Below are 25,400 nucleotides of genomic sequence, written 5' to 3' on the forward strand. Positions count from 1 at the left end.
TTGTAAAATGCATACAAATTTGCTATCAGAAGGCAAAGAGAACATTATCTGTTCCCCCTAAAGCCCACTCTACAAGAAAGTTAGGGGCTTCTATGGCTTTTCTAGGGAATATACCCTTAGATGACATATGCAAGGCAGCCACATGGTCTACACCGCACACATTCACAAAACACTACTGTGTAGATGTGCATTCCCAGCAGCAAGCTAGGGTGGGCCAGGCTGTACTAAAAACACTCTTTCAAACAGCTGCAACGGATACCGGTGGTCGCCGCTAAGGTTGGGTACTGCTATATAATCTATGCTAAGTGTACAATCTGCAGCTCATATGCCTCGAACGGAATATGCTACTTACCAGTATGCATCTGTTCTTGGCATGTAGAGCTGCAGAGTTGTACACGCCCACCCGCCTCCCCGGCTACCTGTATCCGTTCCAGTCCATCTTATTTAGATACAACACACATGGGTTTCTCACTGTTATTACTACGCTCCATCATTTCCCTGTTGGCGAAAAACAATCTGAGGATGGAGCCGAAGCCCATGCGCAGTACGGACCGAAGGAGGAGTCACCAAACTCGTGACTTCCAAAGACGGTCCAAGAAGAAAAACAAACTGCAAACATCCGGGCCCAACACCAGATGGCGACCTATGCTAAGTGTACAACTCTGCAGCTCTACATGCCAAGAACAGATGCATACTGGTAAGTAGCATATTCCTTTCTAACTTTCATGAATATTAATGAAGATCGTAGGAATGAGAAAAAAAAGTCATTTGGCTGTAACAAACCACCTTCCTCCCAGTCAGAGCTATCAGCAGCAAGTGTCTGTGGTATTCCTACTTCCTTTACCAGATCCTCAACATAAACTGATGGCTCAGTGTCTCTGATCATACTGGGTTTTTGGTAGTTTTTGCCTGTCCTAGAGTAACAAGTAGTTTTTCCTTCAAATGAGGTACGTCTGTGGAAACTTTTTTTTCTCTTAAATTAAAAAGAATCGGAGTAGAAATGCAGCTCTCTATAGGTCTTTTACCCACGTTGATTACCCATTGAATTTTTAAATTAGTGTACAGATTGTGTTAAAAATGAAACATATAGGATGTTCCTGCTACACAGAGATTTGTTTATGGCTGGTCAGATTTGTTTTTCTCTTTAATGGTTAGTCTGATGTTGAAAAACGCAATGAAGATACACATGATGGAAAACTGGTGGTATCATGCTTGGTTTGCTCATTTGCTTGCCAGTTTCTCATCCATCCATGTTCTTTTTTCTTGTTTTAAGACTCGACTTGGGTGTTTGCTTATGTTTCTGTGTTCTTGCTACACTGATGTGATGTTCTTACTATTTTTGTTTTTCCCTTTTTTTACTTTTTAGTTGACACTTTTTTTGTTCTAGTGTACTTTTGCTCTCTGTAGGATTCTGCTAATTACACTTAAGCAATTGGCTTTTTGGTTTCCATTTGCTTTATTTGTACTTTTGTATAATCTGCTTTCCATTGAGAATTCACATTAGTTTACATTTCAATTTCTTCCTTAGTTCAATCTAATCTGTTTTATATTTTCTTAAACATTATGTTCATTATTTTGGCCTAATACTTAAAATTTCTTACATTTCATTTTGCTTTTTTTGATGCTTTTTTTGTTGATTGGCTCTTTCCTGTCTTTCTCTTTTATTTAGTTGTCTTTTATCAATTAGTTGGCTTCATCCTTTAGTTTTACTGTTAAGGCTGCACCTATAATTAAAGAGAATCCGAGAAAGCATCGGGAAACTATGCTCTCTTGTGTTTATTACTCTACTTGTCTTCAATTTTTCTCTTTGGTGTTCTTGGTGGTTCTCCTCATTCACTATTGGCATGTCTGCTTTACTTACTCACCTCCAAATTATTTTCTAAAACACGAGCATAAAATGGGTCTTATAGCCCAATGCCCACTACATGCTTACACTATACCCACCTCTGTTAATTTCTCCTGTTAGAATCTTATCTGTTAATAGTTATGCTAACTATGTATGTACTATTGAATGTGTCATACCTGGATAGAATTTATATTTCTACTTGTATAAACTACTTTAAGTTCTGACAGATTCAAATTGTTTTTTAGTAATATGCTAATTTATACCAGACTATTTCCATTCCTGATACCAGCTCTGCATAACTGTGCCAGGAGCTCCAGACCTAATTGTGCAATTTGCTCATTAGAGGTCTTACACAATCACAGGTTTTGTGGTCGAAAAACCCAACATGCTCACTGAGCACTCCATGGGCAAAGCCATCTGCTCACCCGTGCACAGTTTGTGAGAAAGACGCTATTGGATTCCACCCACCAATAACACACAGGGTAGGACCTGATTGATTGTCACTTGGATAAAAGATTGTCAGAACCCCATCTATGAATATGATACAAACCAATAGGCAAATAAGATCTGCCCTCACCATCCACTGTGCATCTCCTATTAATTTGTTATATGTGAAGGTGGATTGTTGACCGGGTCAGTAAGTGAACATACTTTCATTAATATTCATTTACTTGAGTTGGAATCCACTGATTTAATTATTTTGTCGAAAACAAGGCAAGAGAGTAAATGCCAGACCTTGCACTCCTGGCTGACTCAATAGTCCTACAGCAATTGGCCCACCAGTGGGGATCTGGTTTCAATGATGGAAAATTAAAGTACCTTAATTTTTAATTTAAATTATGCATTTTCACCCCTTAGTGAAAGCTCTAATTACTGCCTATAGCCTCCAACACTACTCCCAAGAATGTTGTTGTAGATTAGGACCTTCTGGCAGCCTGAGCGCTCTCATTGACAATATTTTAGTAAAAGACTTTACCTTGGCTATCAATAAAACCTTAGTGGTCCTAGCAGACTATACACTCTATCTTTCTTATATCAGACTTCCCGCTGGTTGAACATTTCGCCAGCTGGTGTTTACAATGTTTTCCTGGCTACAGAAGCAAAGGTTTATTCTAAATGTAGTGTTTATATCTAAACCTAGATTCTTACTGGGTGCTTCTATTACCATGGAAAAATCATTCAGCCGAGTTTGATAGGACGGAGTATGTTAAATGTGCAACCAGAATGGGAGATAAGAATACAATGTATACTATTGTACCGTATACATATGTACCCAATGAGTATATAGTGAGAACAGTACTTTCTGTTGATGGGGAAAATTATAAAGTTAAAAAAAAAAATTCAGCCATCTCTTTTGATAATCCGACCACTCACTCTCAATCCAGCTATGCGCCTACGATGTTCACATCCAGATCTTGGATTGGGCTACAGTTAGAGAAGCTTCAGAAGAAATGTAGCATGTAAATACATCAGGCACCCCATGTTTTGGCACCTGAAATATCTGTAATCCTTGAACCTCTGGTTGATGGCAAATAAATCTTTACCACTAAAGCTCACCAAACCTAATTTCAGACCAAAGGCTCATCTGGTATTCGGTTAATTTAGCTGCATATAATAAAACATCACATTGGCAAGCCAGACAGTATATTGAAAAATTGAAAGTATATAAGCTCCAACTTTCGAGGCTAAGATGCTTTATACAGAGATATCTTACTTAGGACACTGGATAAGCTTTTCTGCAAATTCTGCTAGAGTTCTTCTCCATCTTTTCTTCTGTAACTTAGTATTTGTAGTGTGCAACAAGGTGACATAGACTACATAGCAATTGGCATCTACAAAACCAAGATTTCATTTCAGATTGACAGAGCTTTGCAGTTTGACATATCAACAAATAGCTTTGATTCCTCTGTATCCAAATTTCTGTAAGATTGCATCCATCTACTGGTGTTAGCATGCTCTAGCCATGGATGGTAGATCTCCTCTATGGTCTATGTTTCCAGGTAGATGTAGGAGATTTAAGTGCTGTCGCCCATCGGTCCTCTCTCCTCATCCTCCAAAGGTGCATTAGATGCCATGCTGAAACCTTGTTAGGTCCCTGACTTCTACTGGGGACCATCTAACAAGGGGTTGGACTACCATTGTGTAGAGCGAGAATGGGTTAAGCAAGAAAGTAGGGACATCAGTGGACTAGGAATGTAGAAACTGGCCATGGAGTCTGTACTCTTTATGGTTGGGTAGAGAAAATGTGGAATGGTTGATAGTAACTAATATGATAGATGGTCTTGGAGGACAAACCCTTTCAGTGTGTACACTTGTTAGGCTCTTACAGAATTCTCAAAACTAATAGTCTATTTCTCAATACATATGCAGTGCCTCAGCAGTCTCAATCAGTTGCTAATTACTCATTGGCTTGTTGACGTGCTAGGGGGACAGGCTAGGGCTAAAGTGAGCACTGTCATCTGGATCTTACTTTCCTATGATCAATCAGATGCCCTTGATGTCTCTTTTCCTGCTAGTACTTCCAGACACTCATTTTGCCCCTGGTCTATCTCTGACCCCTTAAAGAACTCCGATAAAAGGTCACTTTGTTCCCTTCAATCTCCATTTGCTTGCCACTGTTAGTATTGCTGAGGTCTGTAGTTTCTCATTCTTTAGTGTGTTTTCTTCTTACATATCACTTCAATTGTTTTTCTTCACTCTTCCCTTTATCATCTTTTTGTTCTGATTTTGCATTATATTTGAACTTTAACTGTTGCTTTTATATCCACTGCTTTTGTATGCCACCTGTTTTTTGTTGTTTGTATTGTCTTTGTTATTTTCTCCTTTTTCTCTATTTCTCTGTAGATTCGGACATGGTATAAAGGGAATGAGACGTGGGACAGCAAGTTCTCTACCATTGCCTCTCCATATGAAGAATGTCGAGCAGAGTGTGTTGGACTTTATCTGTGTTTTAACAAGGAAATTTTAAAGTAAGCCAAATTCCATTTGTGACATTCTAATAAGTATATCTTGTTTTTGGGACAAGTTTAGAGAGTCTGGTATGGAATTCGGGGTGCTTCAGATGTATGTGCAGCGCACTTTATATTATTATGTTTGTGTTTTGTTTAATTTGCTGGCGTCCTACGTTTGATTTTTATAGTTGTGGTTCTTTTATATAGATGCCTGTGGGGGCCATAAGAATGTTGATAGGAACAAAGTGATTCTTATATATGACAGTGAGATATTGATAAAATTGCAAGTATTTGTAGATAGTGTTGTCCTGATATGAAGTCCTATGTTTTCACCTGCTTCCACGATCCAGAAATCACTAATGCTGACCACTTTCAACAGCAGTTCATTCCCATTTCAAGGAAGAGCGATCACTTTTGATATCTTTGCTTTGTAATCATCTCCTTTCTCTTCTCCCAGTGCAAGCACACCTCCCATTCGTAACCTGTCTACTTTATCAATTGTTTTCAATAGAATTTTTGGCTTGGAGGGAGCTGAGGCTGAAGACGTGATCTACGTGAACTGGCTGAACATGGTGCGGGCTGGTCTCCTGGGGCTGGAGTTCTATACTCCAGAGACTAAGAAATGGAGGCAGGTGAGGAGGGTATACGTGAGAACTGGCACCTTCCAAGTGTCATAGAATCGCCCTTTTATTTACTTAATTAGCAATTCATAGTTGCTTGTAGTCCCCTTTCTTCCTAAAATACTAGGTTAGCCTTATTTTTCAGATGTCTTCTATTAATAATTGTAATTAGTTTAGTTCTGCAGGACTGAATCTTTAAAATGCGTGAATTATTTGTCACGTGTGCATTTGTGTTGTATATGGGATTGTGTTGAGTGTTCACACGAGCATGTGTGCATACGTTTCATTGTCAAAATCTGAATTCCAGCCAGAGAGGTTTAATCTCCACTCCCTGTGAGACGTCCATTACTATAAATCACTGGGGCTTCTGTGTGAAGATTTTTTTCATTTTCATGCGGATTTATAGGGTAAGAAGCTTGGATATCATATCCTCCCGTTAGTGGGACAGAGATGTTTTTTTTCACAATGGCAGACACTCCAACCAAGAATAAGAGGTTCTTTAAACCATGTGCAACATCTGGCCATGAAAAGAACTATGCAGATGATCTGCAGCATCACCTAATCACAAAACACTGAATCGCAAGAATTCTCCTACTTTTTCTTTGAAAACTTTGAAGGACAGAGCATACTCTGTTTTGCCTTGAAATGTAATACCACCAAGAGCTTTTCACCCAGGGGAAGAGAGCCACTTTCCTCCAACACAAGAAAGCAACTTGTTATGGTTCTTTTTAAGAAAAAGTATTGAAAATCTTGACTTTCTTTTGATCGGATTCCCCTTTACATACTGACATTAACATTAATCTACGAAATACATAGCATTTCTCATTAAGGGCACATAATCAGCCCTCCTACTTAGAATGCCTCGCTAGGGACACATCACTGACAATTTTCTGGACTCACTTAAGCAAGTGATTGAGGCTTTGTTAGCACAGGAGTCTCAAACAGGATCATCGACTTCTTCTTGTCCACATCCTCATCTGCATGACCAATTGATGTCCTTTATTCTCTGCAACCACCTGCCTCTTCATCAGGCAGATAACTTTATTCACACCACTCCTGCAGAAGACCAACCACATCTCTGCTGGGATGAGTGGGAGTGACTCCTTGGCCCCAGATGAAGGGGTCTCAAAACCTGACCCTGAAGCATCACCTCAACAAACCTCTGTAAATTTCTAAGCCTCTTCAACTGAGCTTCTAACTGTATTGAGTTGGCTTGCTATCTGCACAAAAGTCCTACTTCTAATTATATTTCAGTAGCAAATCATGAAACCCCAATCAAGGCTTTTGCCTGAGTGGACCATATTTGGGGAAAATGCCATCTGTTTATGCTGAACTTGACAACTACCATCTCAGTTGCTACACAGTGCAGATCTAGGAATCTTTTCTCCCCAATCAATAGACTGTCAAATAAAGAAGGGATGAAAATGAAATGGGAAAGGGGTCAATATAACGGAAAATATCCTAGCTATCGTAACAGAAAGTTTCAATTCTTTTAAGGACTCGAAGGCGAGGATTATGCTTTACTTTCTTCACTTTTATTTTCAGCAGCCATTTTTAACCAACAAAAAACACATTTCCCAAAACACCAGGGAAATTGGTAGAAACAAAGTGCATAGCAGGCCTTGACCAATGAGGAGCCAGGAAGCAGCATATAGCCCTTTCTCAGTGTCCAGCTACTCCTCTTTCGTCACCCTAGTCATGCCATTCCTCTTCTCCCATGACTCCTGTTTCCCCGATTCCCCTCCCGGAATCAAAGAAGTGGGATCAGTACCGCAAATACGACAATTAAGGAATGCAAAGTCAAGCGCTTGTCATTTAAGTCAGAGGCGAGTATGCTTACGCATGAAACCAACAGTTTTGAATAAACCAGATATATCCTTAGATTACCGTTTCCAAACATAACACCTGTCATACTTCAGGAACACCTTACTTATTCTCTATGCTGGCCATCCGGAGCACCTCCGTGGGTGGGATAATCTTTGCCTCCGAGTCCTTAATAGAATTTAAACTTTCCGTTACGATAGCTAGGATATTTTTCGTTATATTGACTCCTTTTCATTCTGTCAGGACCAGAGGCTTCGGATTATGCTAGTTTAAAGCTTACTTACCACCAAATGGGCCATGTCAATAATGGGCTTGAAGTAGAACCTCTTACAGGTCGAGTCCGAGGACCAGTCTGCCTTAATCATTATGTCCTCCAAACGTGCCCCTACTGAGAAGGCCTTGGATGCCTTAGCTCCTCTAGCCGAATGAGCCCCAAAACTTCGCAGATCGAGGTCTGCCTCCTACATGACCCACCGCACCCAACGAGCAATCGCAGGTGACGAAACCACTTTATGATGCTTCCGGAGGGCAGTCAAAAGTTGCTGCTTTCCCAGAGGTCTCAGTTCCGAAGACCTCTCCTCGTAGGCTTTTAAGCATTGCACAACACACAATTTAGGAAAATACGGGAATGCAGAATACTCTATTACCCTGTTATGACTCTTGGTTCTCCGGCAGATCGTGAAAAAAAACCCTGTTGGGGAAATAATTCTGTCCGTAATGTCCAGGACCCTAATATCAGAAACTCGTCTACATGAGATGAGACAGAGGATCATTGCTAACTTAGCCGACAATTCCTTCCTTGATAAGAAATCATTCAGTTGCCATGACAGAAACAGGTTAAGGACTTTGTTCACGTCCCACAATGCAGTATACCGTGGCTCTGGAGGTAGAGATAACCTGACCCCTCGCAAGAGACGACATACAAATGAATGTTGCCCTACCGTGACACCTCCCACTGGAACATGACCCGCTGAAATAGCTGACCGAAACGTGTTGATAGAGTGGTAGGCCAGTGTCTGCTGGGCCAAATCCACCAGGAAATTCAAGATCTGCGCTACGTCTGCGCCCACAGGATTACTACCCTATCGCACACACCAACGGCACTACCGTCTCCAGGCTGATCGGTATCTCTTGACCGTGCTATTGGACCAAGCCTTGGACAAGAGGTCGCCAGCAAAAGACTAAAGGCCCAGGACCGACCATCTACCCCTGTAATCCTCCACGCCATCAGGTACAGGGGCCCGTCCAGAACAATCTGATGAGGTGCTTGATTCGGATCGAGAAGCAGGTCTGGAAACCGGGGGAGACCTATTGGAAAATCCCAAGAAAGTTCCAGTAGAACCGGAAACCAGACTTACGATCTCCAAATCGGAGTGATGAGAACCACCTCTGCTTGTTGCTTCTGAACTGAGCTGAAAGCCCTCATGATCATTGCAAATGGTGGGAACACATCCGGCCTTGGACTGAAGAACCGGGAGATCTGATGGTCTAGTCTGGAGGCAAAGAGATCCACGGAAAAATGTCCCCAGCGGCCTTGCAATATTGCAAAAACATCTGTGTGCAATCTCCAAAGACTAGAGTCTCGGAAATGTCGAGAGTGCCAGTCAGTTACCTGATTCTCCTGCCCAGTGAGGTACTCTGCTGTCACCGAAATCTGGTGGACGAGGCAGAGCTGCCAGAAATTTGTTGCCAGGTCCGAAAGAACCTTTAATCGCGTGCCACCCAGGTGATTTATGTACCTGACCGCCAAGATGTCCATCTTGAGAAGGGCACATGATTGTATACTGTCCCTGGTCCAGCACCGGACCGCGAAGGAGCCCACCAGCAGCTGCAAACAGTTGATATGCAGTCTGTTCCTGTGGTGACCATGAACCTCCTGTGGCAAACTCCACACCTGGCGCCCCAACCTGATTTGCTGGCATCGGACTCTTATCACTAGGTCTGGATGGAGCCAAATATCGCTCCGCCATTCCACGCCGCCATGTGCATAAGCCACCAGCGAATCTCCTCCCGTGCCTCGTCGGACAGGGCCACCGAATGAGAGTACAGAATTCCTTTCCGCAAATCAAACTCTTTGTCTCTGCAGGGCCCAATAATGCAGCTGGCCCGCAAAAAATGGCCTGGATGGAGGCCCACAATAGCCCCACTAGTCGGGCAATCTGCTTGAGAGGTACTCTCTGCTTGACAAGCGTCCTGTGAAGCTCGTGTTGGATTTTAGACATCTTCCTCGAAGGCAGGTTGAGAGTAGCCTTGATGGAGTCCATAACGAACACCAAGAAAGTGGCCTTTTGAGCCAGGACCAGCAGGGATTTTTTGACGTTGATGACAAAGCCAAGCCCTTCTAACAGGTCGACCGCCTGTTGCAACTGCAGCTGCTGTAGATCCTGCGCCAACAGAAGCATGTCCTCGAGATAAACAATGAGGCATGTTCCCCGCGCTCTGAGGTGTTCCACAACCTGCCCGAGCACCTTTGTGAAACACCACGGAACAGAGGAAAGCTCGAAAGGCAGATTGGTGAAATGGTATACCTGCTGGCGCCAAAGAAACTGCAGGAACTTCCTGTGTGGTGGAAAAATTGGTATGCCCAAAATTGCGTCTTTGAGGTCCAAAGAGACCATCCAGTCATTTGTACTTAACATGTCCCTCAAGAGGTGAATTGCCCTCCATCCTTCTTGTCAACTAAAAATATATTGCTCAAAAAACCTTGCGGATGCAGGGTTCATGCAGGGTTCAATCAACCAAGTAATTTGTAAAGAGCACTACATACCCGTAAGGATTTCAAGCCGTTGGGGGGGGGGGGGGGGGGGGGGGTGGCGCTGCTACTACTGGTCGAAGAGCCAGGTCTTGAGCTGTCTCCTGAAGGTCAGCAGGTCTTCGGTTTGTCGTAGGTAGAGGGGGAGAGTGTTCCAGGTCCTGGCAGCGCGGTGGGAGAAGGACCTGCCTCCGGAAGTTATTCTGTGGATGCGCGGGACCGCGGCCAGGGCGTGGTCAGCAGAGCGGAGTTTCCTGTTGGGTACGTAGAAGGAGAGTCGGTTGTTGAGATAGGCTGGTCCGGTCTTGTGGAGTGCCTTGTGTGCGTTGATCAGGAGCTTGAAGGAGATTCTCCTTTCGACGGGGAGCCAGTGCAGGTTCCTCAGGTGGGGGGTGATGTGGTCGTTGCGAGGGACATCGAGGATCAGGCGTGCAGAGGCATTCTGAATTCTCTGCAGTCTGTTGATGAGCTTGGACGAGGCTCCGGCGTAGAGGGCGTTTCCGTGGTCGAGTCTGCTGCTGACTAGGGCCTGGGTGACTGTTTTCCTCGTGTTTGTCGGGATCCATCTGTAGATCTTGCGGAGCATGCGGAGGGTGTTGAAGCAGGTGGAGGAGACTGCGTTGACTTGTTTGCTCATGGTGAGTTTTGAGTCGAGGATGATTCCCAGGTTGTGTGCCTGGTTGGTGGGGGCCGGGGGGGGGGTCCCCAGTGCTGCGGGCCACCATGATTCGTCCCATGCTGAGGGGTTGGACCCGAGGATTAGGATCTCCGTCTTGTCTGAGTTCAGCTTAAGTCGGCTTTCCTTCATCCAGTCGGCGATTGCCTTCATCCCCTGGTGGAGGTTGGATTTGGCGGTGAGTGGGTCCTTGGTGAGGGAGAGGATCAGCTGCGTGTCGTCGGCGTAGGATATTATGTTGAGGTCGTGCTGTCGGGCGATGCGTGCTAGTGGTGCCATGTAGATGTTGAACAGCGTCAGGCTGAGGGAGGATCCTTGAGGGACGCCGCAGATGATCTCGGAGGCCTCGGACCGGAACAGGGGGAGGCGGACTCTCTGAGTTCTGCCGGAGAGGAAGGAGGTGGTCCAGTCCAGGGCTTTCTCCCGGATCCCTGCGTCTTGGAGTCGCGTGCGCAGTGTGCGGTGGCAGACGGTGTCGAAGGCGGCAGAGAGATCCAGGAGGATGAGGGCCGCCGTCTCGCCGTTGTCTAGAAGGATCCTGATGTCTGTGGCGGCGATGAGGGCGGTCTCGGTGCTGTGGTTGCTGCGGAATCCTGATTGGGAGGGGTTCAGGATGTTGTTGTCTTCGAGGTGACAGGTGAGCTGGGTGTTAACTATCTTCTCGATGACCTTTGCTGGGAACGGAAGCGGGGAGATGGGTCGGAAGTTCTTGAGGTCGCTTGGATCCGCCTTGGGTTTCTTCAGTAGGGCGTTGATCTCTGCGTGCTTCCAGTTCTCAGGGAAGGTGGCGGTCTCGAAGGAGAGGTTGATGATTTTGTGCAGGTGGGGTGCGATGGAGTTGCTGGCTTTGTTGAAGATGTGGTGCGGGAGAGGGTCGGACGGGGATCCGGAGTTGATTGTGCCCATGGTCTTGATGGTGTCCTCGATGCTCACGTTGGCCCAGGTTGTCACGGTGTCGTGGGCGGTGGGGTGCGGTGGGTCCGGTGCGGCGAGGTCTGCAGGAGTCATCCGGGGTTTGAAACTGTCATGGATGTCGGTGATTTTCCGGTGAAAGAAGGTGGCAAGGGAATCGCACAGCGCTTGCGATGGTGGGATGTCGTTGGCACTGGAGCTGGCATTGGAGAGTTCCTTCACGATTGTGAAGAGCTCCTTGCTGTTGTGTGCGTTGTTGTCAAGGCGGTCTGTGAAGGAGGTCCTTTTGGCGGTCCTGATGAGGTGGTGGTGGTTGCGGATGGAGTCTTTGTGGGCAGCGCGGCTGTCTGGCATCTTGTCGTTGTGCCATATGTTCTCCAATTTCCAGCAGGTGTGTTTAGAGTCGAGGAGTTCCGGGGTGAACCAGCTGACTCTTTTGCTGGTGTCTCTGTTGGTGGGTTTTTTCGGCGGGGCTACGGTGTTGGAGCAGTCGTTCATCCAGCGTTCGAGGGTGAGTGCACCCTCATCGGGCTTGGTGGGGTTAGTCAGGGGGTTGAGTGCGAAGCTTGTCTGTAATTGTTCTTCAGTGACTTTGCCCCAGCAGCGGCGGGGGGTCTGTAGGGTAGGGTGCGGTGGTGTGTGGGGGGTTTTCGGAAGGAGAAGTGAATGCAGTGGTGGTCTATCCAGGTGAGTTCGGAGGTGTGGCTGAAGGTGACGTGTGGGCTTGAGGAGAAGATGGCATCTAGCGTGTGGCCGGCGATGTGGGTCGGCGTCGTGACGAGCTGTTTTAGTCCGAGGTTGTCGATCAGGGTGGAGGAGTTGTTGTCGTTGTTGTTCTCCAGGTGATAGTTCAGGTCTCTGAGGAGGATGTCGGTGGAGGTCAGCGCGTGCGTGCTGATGAGGTCGGCGATGGAGTCGCAGAATTGAGGCCGGGGTCCTGGCGGTCTGTAGACGAGGGTGCCTCTTACGGTGGTCTTGGGGTTCGTGTGGATCTGGAAGTGCAGGTGTTCGGCGGTGCTGAGGGTGTCGTTGGTGTTTGTTGAGATCCTGATGGTGTTTTTGTGGACGATGGCAATTCCTCCTCCGGCCCTGTTGGTGCGGTCTCTGCGGGTGATCTTGTACCTGTCTGGGATGGCTATGGCGATGTCTGGCGAGGAGGCTTCGTTCATCCAGGTCTCGGTGAGGAAGGCGACGTCCGGTGATGCGGTGTCGAGTAGGTCCCAGAGTTTGACGGCGTGTTTGTGTGCGGAGCGGGTGTTGATCAGGATGCATCTAAGCTGGTTGGGTTCAGTCATGGCAGGTGTCTTGGCGCTTTCGAGGCAGGAGAAGCTGCAGTTCCGGCAGGTGAAGGGACCGTGGGTGCGCTTCGGGGCAGCCTTGCAGCAGGTGTGGGTCCTTCCTGGGTTGAGAGCGATGAGGGTGTTGGCGTTGTAGTGGAGGCGGCGGTCCTTGTGGCTGCTGCGGGGGCCAGGGGTTCTGGCGCTGGGTGCGGTCCAGGCGCAGACGGGCTTGCCTTAGTCACGCCTTCGGCGCGGCCGCCATGTATGGGGAGGTGGGGAGGGAGGAGCAGCTGGGAGGCGGGAGGCGAGGGACGGGTGGAGCGAATGGGCGGGAGGGGGCGCCGCAGGGGAGGCAGCGGCGGGGACGGGGTAAAGGAGACTGGCGTGGAGCATGGCCTCAAGAAGGGGGCACAGAAAAGAGCACAAGGGGTACAAAATCAAAGGGGCACAGAAGGCAGCACAGGGGTACAATATAAACGGAGGCACAGAAGTTGGCGAGGGGTACAGAATAAAAGGGGGCACAGAAGCAAAGCGGCGAGCAGGGGGCACAGACAGTTACAGGCACACACAATAAAGCAGGTACAAACCTAAGGCCACCACTGGCCACCAGGGATGAGGCGCAGGTGGAAGCCTGCGGGTGGTGGAGGGCCTCGATATCACGGGCGACAGCGGGGGTGCAGGCGGAGCTGCAGCGGGGGGAGCGACCAACCAGGAAAGTCAAGGGTCGCTCTCCTCACCGCGCAGCGGCCGCCCTATATGGGGAGGTGGGGAGGGAGGAGCAGCTGGGAGGCGAGGGACGGGTGGAGCGAATGGGCACAGAGGGGGCGGGGCCGCAAGGGAGGCAGTGGCGGGACGGGGTAAAGGAGACCGGCGCGGGGCACGGACTCGAAAAGGGGGCACAGAAAAGAGCACAAGGGGTACAAAATCAAAGGGTCACAGAAGTCAGCACAGGGGTACAATATAAACGGAGGCACAGAAGTTGGCGAGGGGTACAGAATAAAAGGGGGCACAGAAGCAAAGCGGGGGACAGGGGGCACAGACAGTTACAGGCACACACAATAAAGCGGGTACAAACCTAAGGCCACCACTGGCCACCAGGGATGAGGCGCAGGTGGAAGCCTGCGGGTGGTGGAGGGCCTCGATATCACCGGTGGCAGCGGGGGTGCAGGTGGAGCTGCAGCGGGGGGTGGGGGGAAGCGCGACCTACCAGGAAGGTCAAGGGTTGTGGGGGCAGATAGCCCTTTCCTCAAGGAGGGAGGCCACCTCTGCATTGATAAGCTCTATATCTCGCTGTGAGAACTGGATGGGTCTGGGTCTGGGTCTTGCCCACTGGCGCAGGGAGCCGCAGAACTCCATGCAAAATCCTTGCACAATGTGCAACACCCAAGCATCGCTGGTGATCGTCTCCCATACGTGCACATTATTGGCCAAGCGGCTGCCCACCTGCAAGAGGGAAGCAGACAGTCAGCCAGAGTTTTTTTTTTTTTTTTTTTATATTAATTCTGTTTATTGAACATCAAACAGGGTCATGTCATACAGAAAACCAATTGCACATTTTAAGGGAACCATGTCATTTACAAGCATTGGTGTTTCGTCTCATGTTATCGCAATTTGCAACAATACATCATGCAATTGGTTTCAGATCGTCAAGGGAGGGAACATTAGGAGGTTCACACAGTCCTCCCCGATATACATTCCACTTGGTCCAGATTGCTATCCATTTCCTGGGGCATCCACGGGCAACGTACACTGTTTTCTCTCTTGCCATACACCAATCCATGTCCTCCCTCCACCCCTTTATTGTTGGTGGTGCCGCAGCCCCCCAGAGTCTTGCTATGTTTCGCTTGGCGATCATCTGCCCAAGTGTGACCCAGAGTCTCCCTTTCACATTCAGGTCTGTGGGCTCCCAGATATTCAAAAGGCATCTTTTAACTTCCGGCCGAAGGGTCACCCCCCAGACCACACTCATGCATTCGAGGATTTTTCTCCAGAAGTCCTGAATCAGCGGACACTCCCAAATTACGTGCAGGAAGGTACCCTCCAGCCTGCATCACCTCTTACACATCCCATCCTCACTTCTACCCATGAGCATTAGCTGCTGCCCCGAGAGGTAAACCCTGCGTAGAATTTTTAGTTGTACCAACCTCAATTTCGCCGAAATGGTGACTTCTTTAGGGGAGGAGAGTGCCTCTTGCCACTCTTCATCGTCAATTTCCAGACCGTCCCACCCCCATTTCTCCCTAAGTGTTCTCAAAGGGTCTGGAGTGTGGTGAACGAGTTTTTTGTATGTGAGGGATATGCTTTTTTCTGGCAGGTGTCCGTCAAGCAGTCTATCCTCGAGAGGAGAGGATTCTGGTAGCGACGTTCCAGCCGGAATGTTAGCCTGTAGGGAATGTTTGACCTGTGCGTATCTAAAATATTCAGAGTCGGCCATCTCGTACATTTGTTGTAGCGAGGTGAAGGTCAACACCCCATTCCGCCCCCAGAGGTCCCTTATATGTGAGATACCTATGCCCATTTGTCGAACCCTTTAGTACGTCCTAGTGTTCCCAGCTGTTCCGAGTCCCAAAGGGGAGTAGCAAGCGTGAGTCTGTTGGCCCATCCCAGATTACGGTTAACCACGTGCCATACTTGCACCGCGTGTCTGGTAGGTCCAGTAAGCGGAAACTTAGCCGGTCTAGAGTATAGCGCCCTCGTAAAGTCCCCTCCCGGTAGCAGCCATCTATCCATACCATAGGCTGGGTCATCCCCATTTCCATACAGAAATTGGTTTATGGCGGATAATTGGTCTGCCCAATAGTACTTTTTGATGTTAGGAAGGGCAATACCCCCATCATACCATCCAAGAGTTAGCTTCCGGAGTGCTATGCGCGGCTTCCCATCCCATAGTAGATCCCTTTGTAGGGCTTCGATGTCTTTAAAGAAAGCGTGTGGGACCGGGTCAGGGTAGTTCTGAAGGGCATATAGAAATAGGGGTAATGCAATCAGTTTGAAAAGCACTGCCCGCCCAAGGAGAGATAGGGGTAGTGTTTTCCGCGTGTTGGTGTCCCGTCTGAGCCTCTGCAAGGGCGGGAGGAGGTTCCGCTCATATCGTATCTTGGCATCCGTAGTAACGAATGCGCCATGGTATTTGAATCCCTCGACCGCTATCTGGATTGGGCAGTTCACGGGTAGGGATGGGGCCTTCCCATGGAGGACACATAGCAACAACTTGCTCCAGTTAATTTGGAAGCCCGAGTTTCTTCCGAAACTGGCAAAGATGTCCAACACCACCCTCAGCGATCGCGGAGGGGACGCAAGATAAAGAAGGATGTTGTCGGCATATAATGAGATCCGGTACTCCCATCCCTCGGTTCATCGAAGTCCCCGGATCAAAGCATCGCTTCGTATCCAGGCTGCGAGTGGCTCAAGGGGGAGTGCGAATAGGAGTGGCAATAGTGGACACCCCTGTCTGGTCCCCCTTCCTAGTGTGAACACGTCTGAGATTTTGTTGTTGATCGCCACTTGAACCAGTGGCTCTGCATATAAAAGCTGTACCCACCCTATACATTTGGGACCGAAGCCCATCTTTTTGAGGACTGCAAAGAGGTATGCCCATTCCAAAGTGTCGAACGCCATAGTTGCGTCCAGTGAGACCACTATCGCGTCTTCCTGGATACCAGGGCAGCGCCCCAGCACTCCATGGAGACGCCGCAGATTAAGGGCCGTATTTCGGTGAGGCATAAAGCCCGATTGGTCTGGGTGTACCAGCTTAGATATGATCAGCCGAAGTCTATTGGCCAGGAGCTTGGCGAGTATCTTGGGTTCCGCGTTTAGCAGGGATATCGGTCTGTACGAGGCGCATTCGTCTTTTGGCTTCCCTTCCTTGGGAATGGTAACCAGCGTAGCTATACGTTGGTCTCTTGGCAGTTTCCCTATTTTTCTGCTGTCCTCGTACATGCTTTTCAGATAAGGCGCCACTTTATCTGGCTTAAGCTTGTATAATTCAATGGGGAGACCATTGGGGCCTAGCGCCTTTCCCGTGTGGAGATCTCTTATCGCTTTGGCTAACTCGTCATTTGTGAGATCACTCTCCAAGACTTCACGATCGTGCCCAGAGAGGGCCGGTAGATGAATATCTGCTAAGAAGTCAGAGGAGTCTTCTTCCGTGAGTTCCGAGCCCCTCTGGTACACTCTTTTGAAGTGAGTCGCAAACTCTCTGGCTATATCGTGGGGCTCAGTGAGCACCCCTCCCGTACTACTTTGTAGTTCAGACACCACTCTTTGCGCTCTCTTTTTTATCCAACCAGGCTATCATTTTACCCGCTTTGTCACCCTGATCATATATCCGCCCGTCTCTGTCTCTTGCAAGGGTTTTCGCCGCATCGGTCGCAATTGCTTTATACTCTGCCGCTTTTATTTGTAGTTGATCAGACACGTTCAATCTCAATCAGCTGTCTTTCTTTGTCTTTGCGCCTTCCTGCCACGGCTGATATTGCGTGTCCCTGTAGAACCGTCTTAAATGCTTCCCACAGAGTAGTGGGGGAGTTCACCGTACCTTCGTTATCTAAGAAGTATTGGTCAACTCCCATCTGACCTTGCCCCAGGTTAGTTCAATAGCGCCCCCTCAGCTCCAGCCGCCTCAGGGAACCGCCCCGAGGATACACCACAATTGAAATCGCCCCCTGGGCTATGTTTGCGGCCTCGTCTGGATTCCGGCCTACGTACTTGCGAGGAAGCACCCTGGGGGGGAAGGGGGATATACCCCGCCTCAGTACGTGCGCTCAGCGACAACAACGCGGGAGGCATGGTAAGTGGACCCGCCGGATGCGCGCCGCTCCTCCCGTTCGGCCAGCACTGCGTCTTATGCCGAGTCTCTTAACTGAGGGGCCGCCAGAGTTCAGAGCATGCAGATAGGGGAAAGCTCACCCGCTGGCGAGGAACACCGCCGCTCATCCGTTCCGCCGCGGGTGACGGCTCCTCCACAGGCCTCCCGGAGCGTAGCCGGCCGCCCTCCGGCCTATACTTGATTTCCCCAGGGGGGGGGGAGGGCCCGGTTCTCAAAGCCGACTTCACCCGTTGCAAGGCGTGCAGCGCTGACGCCGAACGCCGCCTCTGTAGTCCTTCGGCCGCGCTCCTCAGCGCGTTCCCCGGCAGCAATTTGGACCGCGATTTTTGCAGGGTCCGGGTCTGACCTGCCTCCGCAATTGCCCGGCGCAGTTCAGATCTCGCCTTGTAGGATTATTGCCGGAGATTTGAGGGGATTTGGGCCTCGGCTCCGGCGGAGCTACTCGGTTAGGCGGCCATTGCTGTTGGCGCCAAGCCAGAGTTGAGTCAGCCACATCCCCCACCTTCGGGTCCACCTTGATTAGAAAAGAGCGCCTTTGTTCCTTAGAGAGCGCGCAGTTGGCGTTGCCTAAACGCCACCGCTCGCTGAGCCCAACCGGATAGGGCCTCTGGAGATATGAGGGCCCCTGAGGCTTTGGCGTCCTCCGCCGTGTCAAGAATCATTGTTATCGGGCTTAGAGCGTCCAACAGCTTATCTTGGCATGCACGCCAGGATCCGTTGATCCCTTTTTTGGGATCTTTCATAAACTTTGTCAGGAAGGTGGCCATGCTGGCATCAAATTCCGGGGTCTGGGAGACTTTGCCGTCGAGGTAAGGGTGAGAACACTCCATACGGAGTCTGCTACGGGCCTTTTTACCCCTGGGGGTGCAAATTCTACTGGCCACACAGCTGGCAACCTTAGAGCAGGGTGTCCATTCGGACGACCGCGGTTTAGGATCAGTTCCGGGTCCAATATTTCTGACTTGTCCTCCGACCCCTGGGGACCAGTAGGCAAAGCTGGGGTCGTCGGGTGCCATGGCCGAGAGGGGCCGGCCTCCTCATCAGTGTCTCTGTGCATCATCCCCCACCTGCGTTGGGGTTGCCGGTCGCAGTGTGCCGGGACAGGGTCTGAGGGTATGGTCAAAAACTGGCTCTGTGCAAAGAAAGCCTCCCGCAGATGCGCAAAGGCATCCTGACCCACCCTGTCTGTCTTGGGGCATTTAGGTGGTGTGAGTTTCATATCCCCCTACTCTGGCTTTTCCTTGCTAGGGTTCAAACCCAGGGTAGGGGCCCACTTTGCGCATTCACGTGCGATCTGCTGTGCAGTCTCTCCTCTGTGGGGGTCATAACCTGTTCTACTGCCCTGTAGATGGACGCATCCACAGCGTCATAAAGTTCATCATCCCAGGGAAGTTGTGCTAAGAGATCCTCATCCCATTGCATGTCTGCATGATCTTAAAGGTCTACTAAGGCTAAATAAGGTTCTTGCTAGGGCTCTCACCCAGGTTACACTGCGCAAGTATAGCAGGGTGGCGCAGGGCCTCTCAGCAGCCTCCAAGCTGCAGCGTGGATGCTGGGAACCAGCAAAAGCGTTTAAGATGGGGCGCAGCTCTACAATCAGGAGGGGTCTGGGCCCCAGGGAAGACCACCCTGCCGCCTTGCAAGTCTATAGGCCTGGTTACTTTCTCTTGGGAGCGTGTCTCCTGCAGGTTTACACTGCCAACCTGCCTAATACAGACCCAGAGGGCGTCTCAGCAATCACTCGCGACACCTACCACAGGATGTCCAATTCTAAGCAGGCTTCCTAGCCTGTACACACCCTCGAGGAGGGCGTCGCTCTCCAGGGGCTGGCAGGCGACGGGCGAAATCTGGATCTTGACAGGAAACCCAAATGTTGTACTTCGCAGCCATAGTTTGCGCTCCCGCAGTGCCACCTAGCGGTTGGAGGCCAGCACCGCACTCTGCCACCAAGCAGGGATAATCATTTCTCATTCAAATCGCATAGGAACGCAAAAGTGGTCCCGCGATTTAACTCACCACAACCGGTATACAAATCAGTCCATAATTGTAAGATAACAGGTAAGGTACTCATCTGTGGCTGCGAGCAGCAAAGAAAGAGAAGGACCTGTACACTGAGAATGGGCTATATGCTGCGTCCTGGCTCCTGATTGGTCAAGGACTGCTATGGACTTTGTTGTCTGGTCCTTGTTTCTTCCAATTTCCCTGGTGTTCTGGGAAATGTGTTTTTAGTTGGTTTAAAATGTCTGCTGAAAATAAAAGTGAAGAAAGTAAAGCATAATCTGAAGCCTACGGTCATGACATAGAATTGTAACCACATCCATTACAATTCCTAGTGCCGGATCGATCCTTAGACAATACAATTGGTGATTATGCAATGATATTGCCCCAATCCTATATAGGTTACCAAAAATCCCTAAGAGAAATCCTTTATGAAATGCATCAGTGGATCCAACAATGCTAATATTAGAGAAATATGGCAGTCCTATTGTGCCATGGTTGACTTAATGGCAGTTCATTCAGAGTCAATGTGGAGGCAAAGAACCTAGCCATTTTTTGATGTTGACTTGTTATTTAAACATGTCCATGAGGCTCTAAAGATAATTATGGTTGATAAGGAGACTACCAAATCACCCATCTCTCTTCAGTGTTGCAAATCAAATTGTTCAGATAGAAGACATTCATAAGGAGGAGTGAGTTGCTCTCTGTATGGCAGTTTTCAACCTTACAGTTCCTACAGCAACTGTGGTGCATCACAATCATAACCACTGCGGAGGCCATGCCGCAAACCACAAAATTTACCAACCACACCAATGTGTAGATCCAAATACCAAAGGAGCTGAGCAGTCCCGGACAATAGGACTTCTCTCAAATTCACCTCTGCTCTAGCCATGCATATTCTGGGAAATGTCGACCCCCTTTTGTGTAAGCAGGTGGCCACAGGGCATACCGGGGTTACAGGACCCTTACTATGATGGTTGATGTTGTTAGCCACTAGTGTCCTGGGGTCTGTCCTACAATGGCACTGCAAACTGGACCAAGCACATCCTTTCTGCACTTGAATGTCAATCAATCAAGGTTCTAATAGAGCGCGGCTAATCACCCGTTAAGGTCTCATGGCGCTGGGGGAGGGGGAGTTCTGCAGTTCAGTAGAAGAGCCGTGTCTTGAGGTCCTTAGAGGTAGTCTTTGAGGTATGCATGGCCGGTGTTGTGGAGGGTTTTGTCAGCATGTGTGAGGAGCTTAAAGGTGATTATTTTGTTTGGGAGCCAGTGAAGTTCTCCCAGGTGACAGGAGAAGTGATTGTGGTGGGGGTTGTCAGGGATAAATCTGGCAGAGGCAGTCTGCTTGCTCTGCAATTTCTTTTTAAGTTTTTGGGTGGTGCTGGCTTAGAGTTTGTTGCCATAGGCAAGCTTGCTGCTGACGAGCGCCTGTGTGACCGTGCTCCTGGACTCTGTGGAGATCCACTTGAAAATCTTCCGAAGCAGGTGGAGCTTGTAGAAACCGGAGGATGAGATGGCATTGATATGGCAGTTCATTGAGAGCGAGGATGATGCAGAGGTTACGTGTGTGGTCGTGGGTGTGGGAGGGTTCTGAGTGCTGAGGGCCACCAGAAGTCTTCCCAGGCAGAGGAAGTGGTGTCCAGGATGAGACTTGGGTTTTGACAGGGTTGAGTTTGAGGAAGCTGTCCTTCATCCAGGCGGCGACTGCCTTCATCCCGTTATGAAAGTTGCTCTTAGTGGCTGTACGAATCAGCTGGATGTCATCGGCGTAGGAGACTGTTGAGTCTGTGGTTTCTGATGATGGCTGCAAGTGGGGCTATGTAGATGTTGAAGAGGGTGGGGCACAGAGAAGAGCCCTGAGGAACTCCGCAGCTGATCTCCATAGGTTCTGTGGAGAACAGTGGGAGCTTGAGACTCTGGGTATGGCCCGTGAGGAAGAACTGGATCTGCGGATGCCGGTGGTGTGGGTGCCGAGGGTGTGGTGGGCAATGGTGTCAAAGGCGGCAGAGTTCCAGGAGGATGAGGGCTGCGGTTTTGCCTCAGTCGAGGAGAGTGCGGATGTCATCTGTTGCAGCGAGGAGTGCAGTCTCAGTGCTGTGGTTGCTTCTGAAGCCTGATTGGGAGGGGTCTAGGATGTGGTTTGTTTCGATAAATTCAGTGAGTTGGGCGTTGATGGCCTTCTAGATGACTTTGGCTGTGAAGGGGAGCTCGCTCATTAGACTGTCAAGGTAATGAGGCTGCATTCAAAGGCTTTTCAGGGAGGCAGTGTGGAAGACAAGAGCTCAGAACCAACCAGTAAACATAATAATGCATTGTCCAGCCCAGTACTTCTCTTTTGAATAATAAGAAAGTACTTTAAACACACAGCATTACCTGAATAATACACAACACCGTTCGGAAAATGCAATATACGATTGATATCCTGTTTACAATCTTGTGTATTAAAAGTCTTTGTGCTATTCAGTCCCTGGTTCTCACACAGTTCTCAAGCCCCACAGTTACCAGTGTCTGGAAGAGGCAATCCGGGGGCTGGAGTGGGTTGGATATGTGATAGAATGCTGCTACTACAGCATCAGCTTAGTAGCTTTATGGGTCTTGGCAGCAGACTCATTGGAACTTAAAGACATTGATGATTCCACCATAGTGGCACCTTGCAGCCGCAGTCTCCCTCGGTAGTGGTGGCTGCTGTTGGCAGGGTGTCCACTGCATGCTAGTATGGTAAGTACAGCTTCTGGGCATTTGATGAAGAGCTTGGACTCCGATGTTCGGAGGAGCACCAGTCTTTCAGTCGTAGCTGTTAGCTGCTCATTCCCAAAACCTGATTTTTCTATAACACTTGATGTGGTTCATATTTACAACCCATAAGGGAGATCAGGAAGACCCCTTCTACAAATAGGTTGCTTCTGACGTCCATCCCTGGCACCCTGTTGCTCTTCCTGGGTATGCCGGAAACATGCTGAGCCTCTCCTTTTGGACAGTCTCTCTTTTTACAGGTCCAGGCACACACTTTCAAGCTTTCAGCATGCAGGAATGTTTCTAGGCAGGCCCTCTGCTTCTCCAGCAGAAAATGCAGACTTCCAGTGCTGTCCCCTAAACTTTGGAAGATTGGCTGTAATGCATAACCCAGCCCCGGTCACACAGCAGTCCTTTGTATACTCTGTGGCCCAATGACTTCCTTTGTTGTGTAGAACCTTCTGGCTGCTCGCCAGACACACCTTTTGTGTAAGATGATGGTTCTCATAGCAGGTAGCAATGATGCTGGCAACAAGCAGGAGGATCCAAAACAAGGGTACAATAAAGTGTGAGGTCTCTGCACTTGCAGCGTCAGCCTTTCTGAAGCAATAATTGTGGACAGACAAAAGGGCATGCCCTGCCCAGAGACCTCCTCACCTTGAACAACAGACTGCATTTGCATCCATCACCCCTACCCTCTACCAAATGGCAATGTTCATGAACAACTAATCTGCTGCCCCTTGCTATCAAGGTTCTCATTGAATTTATAAGGTGCACTTGTCTTCAAATTCCTTCACTCCAGTGTCTGGATCTCCACTCTCCAGCCATCGGAGTGCTGTTAATACCCTTCCACATTCTGGGGAAGCTGTATCCACGATCCATCTTAAGCAATGCCAAGGCAGCATTATAAAGTATACAAAAGGTATCCCACTGGTCTCAGTACTCTGACTTGCACCACATACACAGTCCTCCATACATGTTCTGCATACACTGACACTTGACACACACAAAGAATGTCAGTGCAAGGATATGGGGTTAACATAACAGCAGAACTTTATATGAAAAGGGTCGATAGACCAAATATTTGTGACAAAGTAAAAAATCTGGTCACACTAATGATTCACAATAACTAAGTGCTCTGACACTGCCACCGTGTGTCGCATCCCAGGCATGGACACTAGTCCTATGCCCATTGTGAAGTTATGATTTGTGCCCTTTAAGGACGCAGAAGAGGTTCTGGTACTTGCATTACTAAGAAAGATCCTCGGCCGGTGCACCCAAGCCAAATTAACCTGTGTGCTAGGACCAAAGAAAAATGTCATAATACCTGTTCCACAAGCAGTCGGGCACTAAGGGCAGTGGTATACCCTCGTTCACCAGGAAGGACATATTACTGTTCCTATTGTGAGGATTAGATATTTACTACCAACATTAAGAGACATACCCTTGGCCAAGAGTGGCTTGGATATAATTCAATATAGACACGTGCTACAGTTCACCATCAGACCACCACCCATTTACTTAAATAAAGAACACCCCCTACATTTTGCTGGAGGAAATCCTCTATAGATTACAGATGGAAAGTGATTTGAAGGTACAGTATCTCAGCAGGTCATGGATTTTAGTCAGTGTTTTTCTTCAGCACGAAAATGACCTGTGGATGGAGATATGTGCTCAAAACAAATATCTCAAGAAGAAGACTTTTCTCTTTAGCTCTTCAGCTTCTGCAAGGTTTTTTGTTTTTTTAAACCAAGAATTCTTCATTTATTATACTCCTGACTACAGTGTTTCCATTTTACTCTTGCAACAGTTTTTCTAACATTATACAGAAATGGGTTCTGGAGGTCACCCCCCTACTAACTCACCTATGAGTTATCACTTTGCTGTTTATTAAGTGTTTTTGCCATAAGTGACCTGGCTTCTAGATTGGTCGCTGTCATACACCGAAATAGAGGCTAATGTTTGGATTTCCACTGAGTAATCTCACAAATAATTGCTACAAGAATTGGCCTATCGCCAGGCTACTTCCTGTAAACCATTTTGAGCTATAGCTACTTTAGGATCCCGTGATTAATTACCCATGACAGTCCATACAGCAACGTGAGAACTCTTACATTATAGTCTTACCAAGGATACATATCCTTAAATTGATGTTTACCTGACAGTAAACCAGAAAATGTACTGTTCCAGTCTATGATTTTTACATGCTAGATACGGCCGTAATCATTAGAACGTAGTTACTTTATTCCCAGGCATCTTAGAACCTATTAGGAATTCCTTTAAGGCCCTTTCGACCTCAACAAATCCACCCCCTCACACTGTTAACTCTTGGAGGCAGGAGAAACAACAAGAAGCATGCTTCCTCTTTCCTGCAGATAACCCATTGGTACTTTCTATGGTTGGACCTACATTTAGAACTAAGATTTTCAGTCACAGTTTTCACAAGAACATGTGGTGTTTGGGAAGAAAACGGTGGGTGCCTGTGCTCCAGTATTAAGTGCTTCTAATTGCACTGTCCATTTATGGATTTGTAAAAGATTCTATGGAACATTTGGAGACCTACATTTTCCTTCAAATCAAAGGAAACCCTTTATCTCCTTAGCAATGGAGAGTTGTTTTGTTTAGATTTGCAAGTTTGTTGACAGCACTTCCATTGCTCCATTCGCTCTTACTTGTTTTTTTCCCCCAATTTTACTTACAATTCTTGGTGCCTAGGTTTAGTGTCCTGGCGCTCGGCACTTAAAACAACTGTTGAACCTCTGTATACTTGACCAGAGCTGACCTTGTTACACTTTCATGCAGTCCTAATGGTTAGTATTAGTTTCATGACTTTCAAAACGGTTTCAATTATTCTTTATTTCTGCACAATTCTTAAACCATAGCACATCATAATTGTTCTATCTTAAAGATTGTGCGCTCAATACATTTCGCACATTGCGCTTCTTCAGGAGAGATTTCCTGAAACAGTTATGAGTCTGAT

At 48.2% G+C, this 25,400-nt stretch overlaps 1 protein-coding gene across 4 annotated transcripts in view; it reads left to right on the forward strand.

Annotated features, from left to right (window-relative positions):
• DPP3 (dipeptidyl peptidase 3) overlaps positions 1 to 25,400 on the forward strand; it is a 533,904-nt gene that overhangs the window by 330,455 nt on the left and 178,049 nt on the right. For all 4 annotated transcript variants that reach the window (XM_085625440.1, XM_085625443.1, XM_085625441.1 and 1 more), the window contains 2 exons: positions 4,691 to 4,815; positions 5,309 to 5,429. In XM_085625440.1, the coding sequence (XP_085481566.1) occupies positions 4,691 to 4,815; positions 5,309 to 5,429 (246 nt within the window). The remainder of the gene's footprint in view (positions 1 to 4,690; positions 4,816 to 5,308; positions 5,430 to 25,400) is intronic.

This window comes from Triturus cristatus, chromosome 9 (genome assembly GCF_964204655.1).
Source record: "Triturus cristatus chromosome 9, aTriCri1.1, whole genome shotgun sequence".
Classification (NCBI taxonomy): domain Eukaryota; kingdom Metazoa; phylum Chordata; class Amphibia; order Caudata; family Salamandridae; genus Triturus; species Triturus cristatus.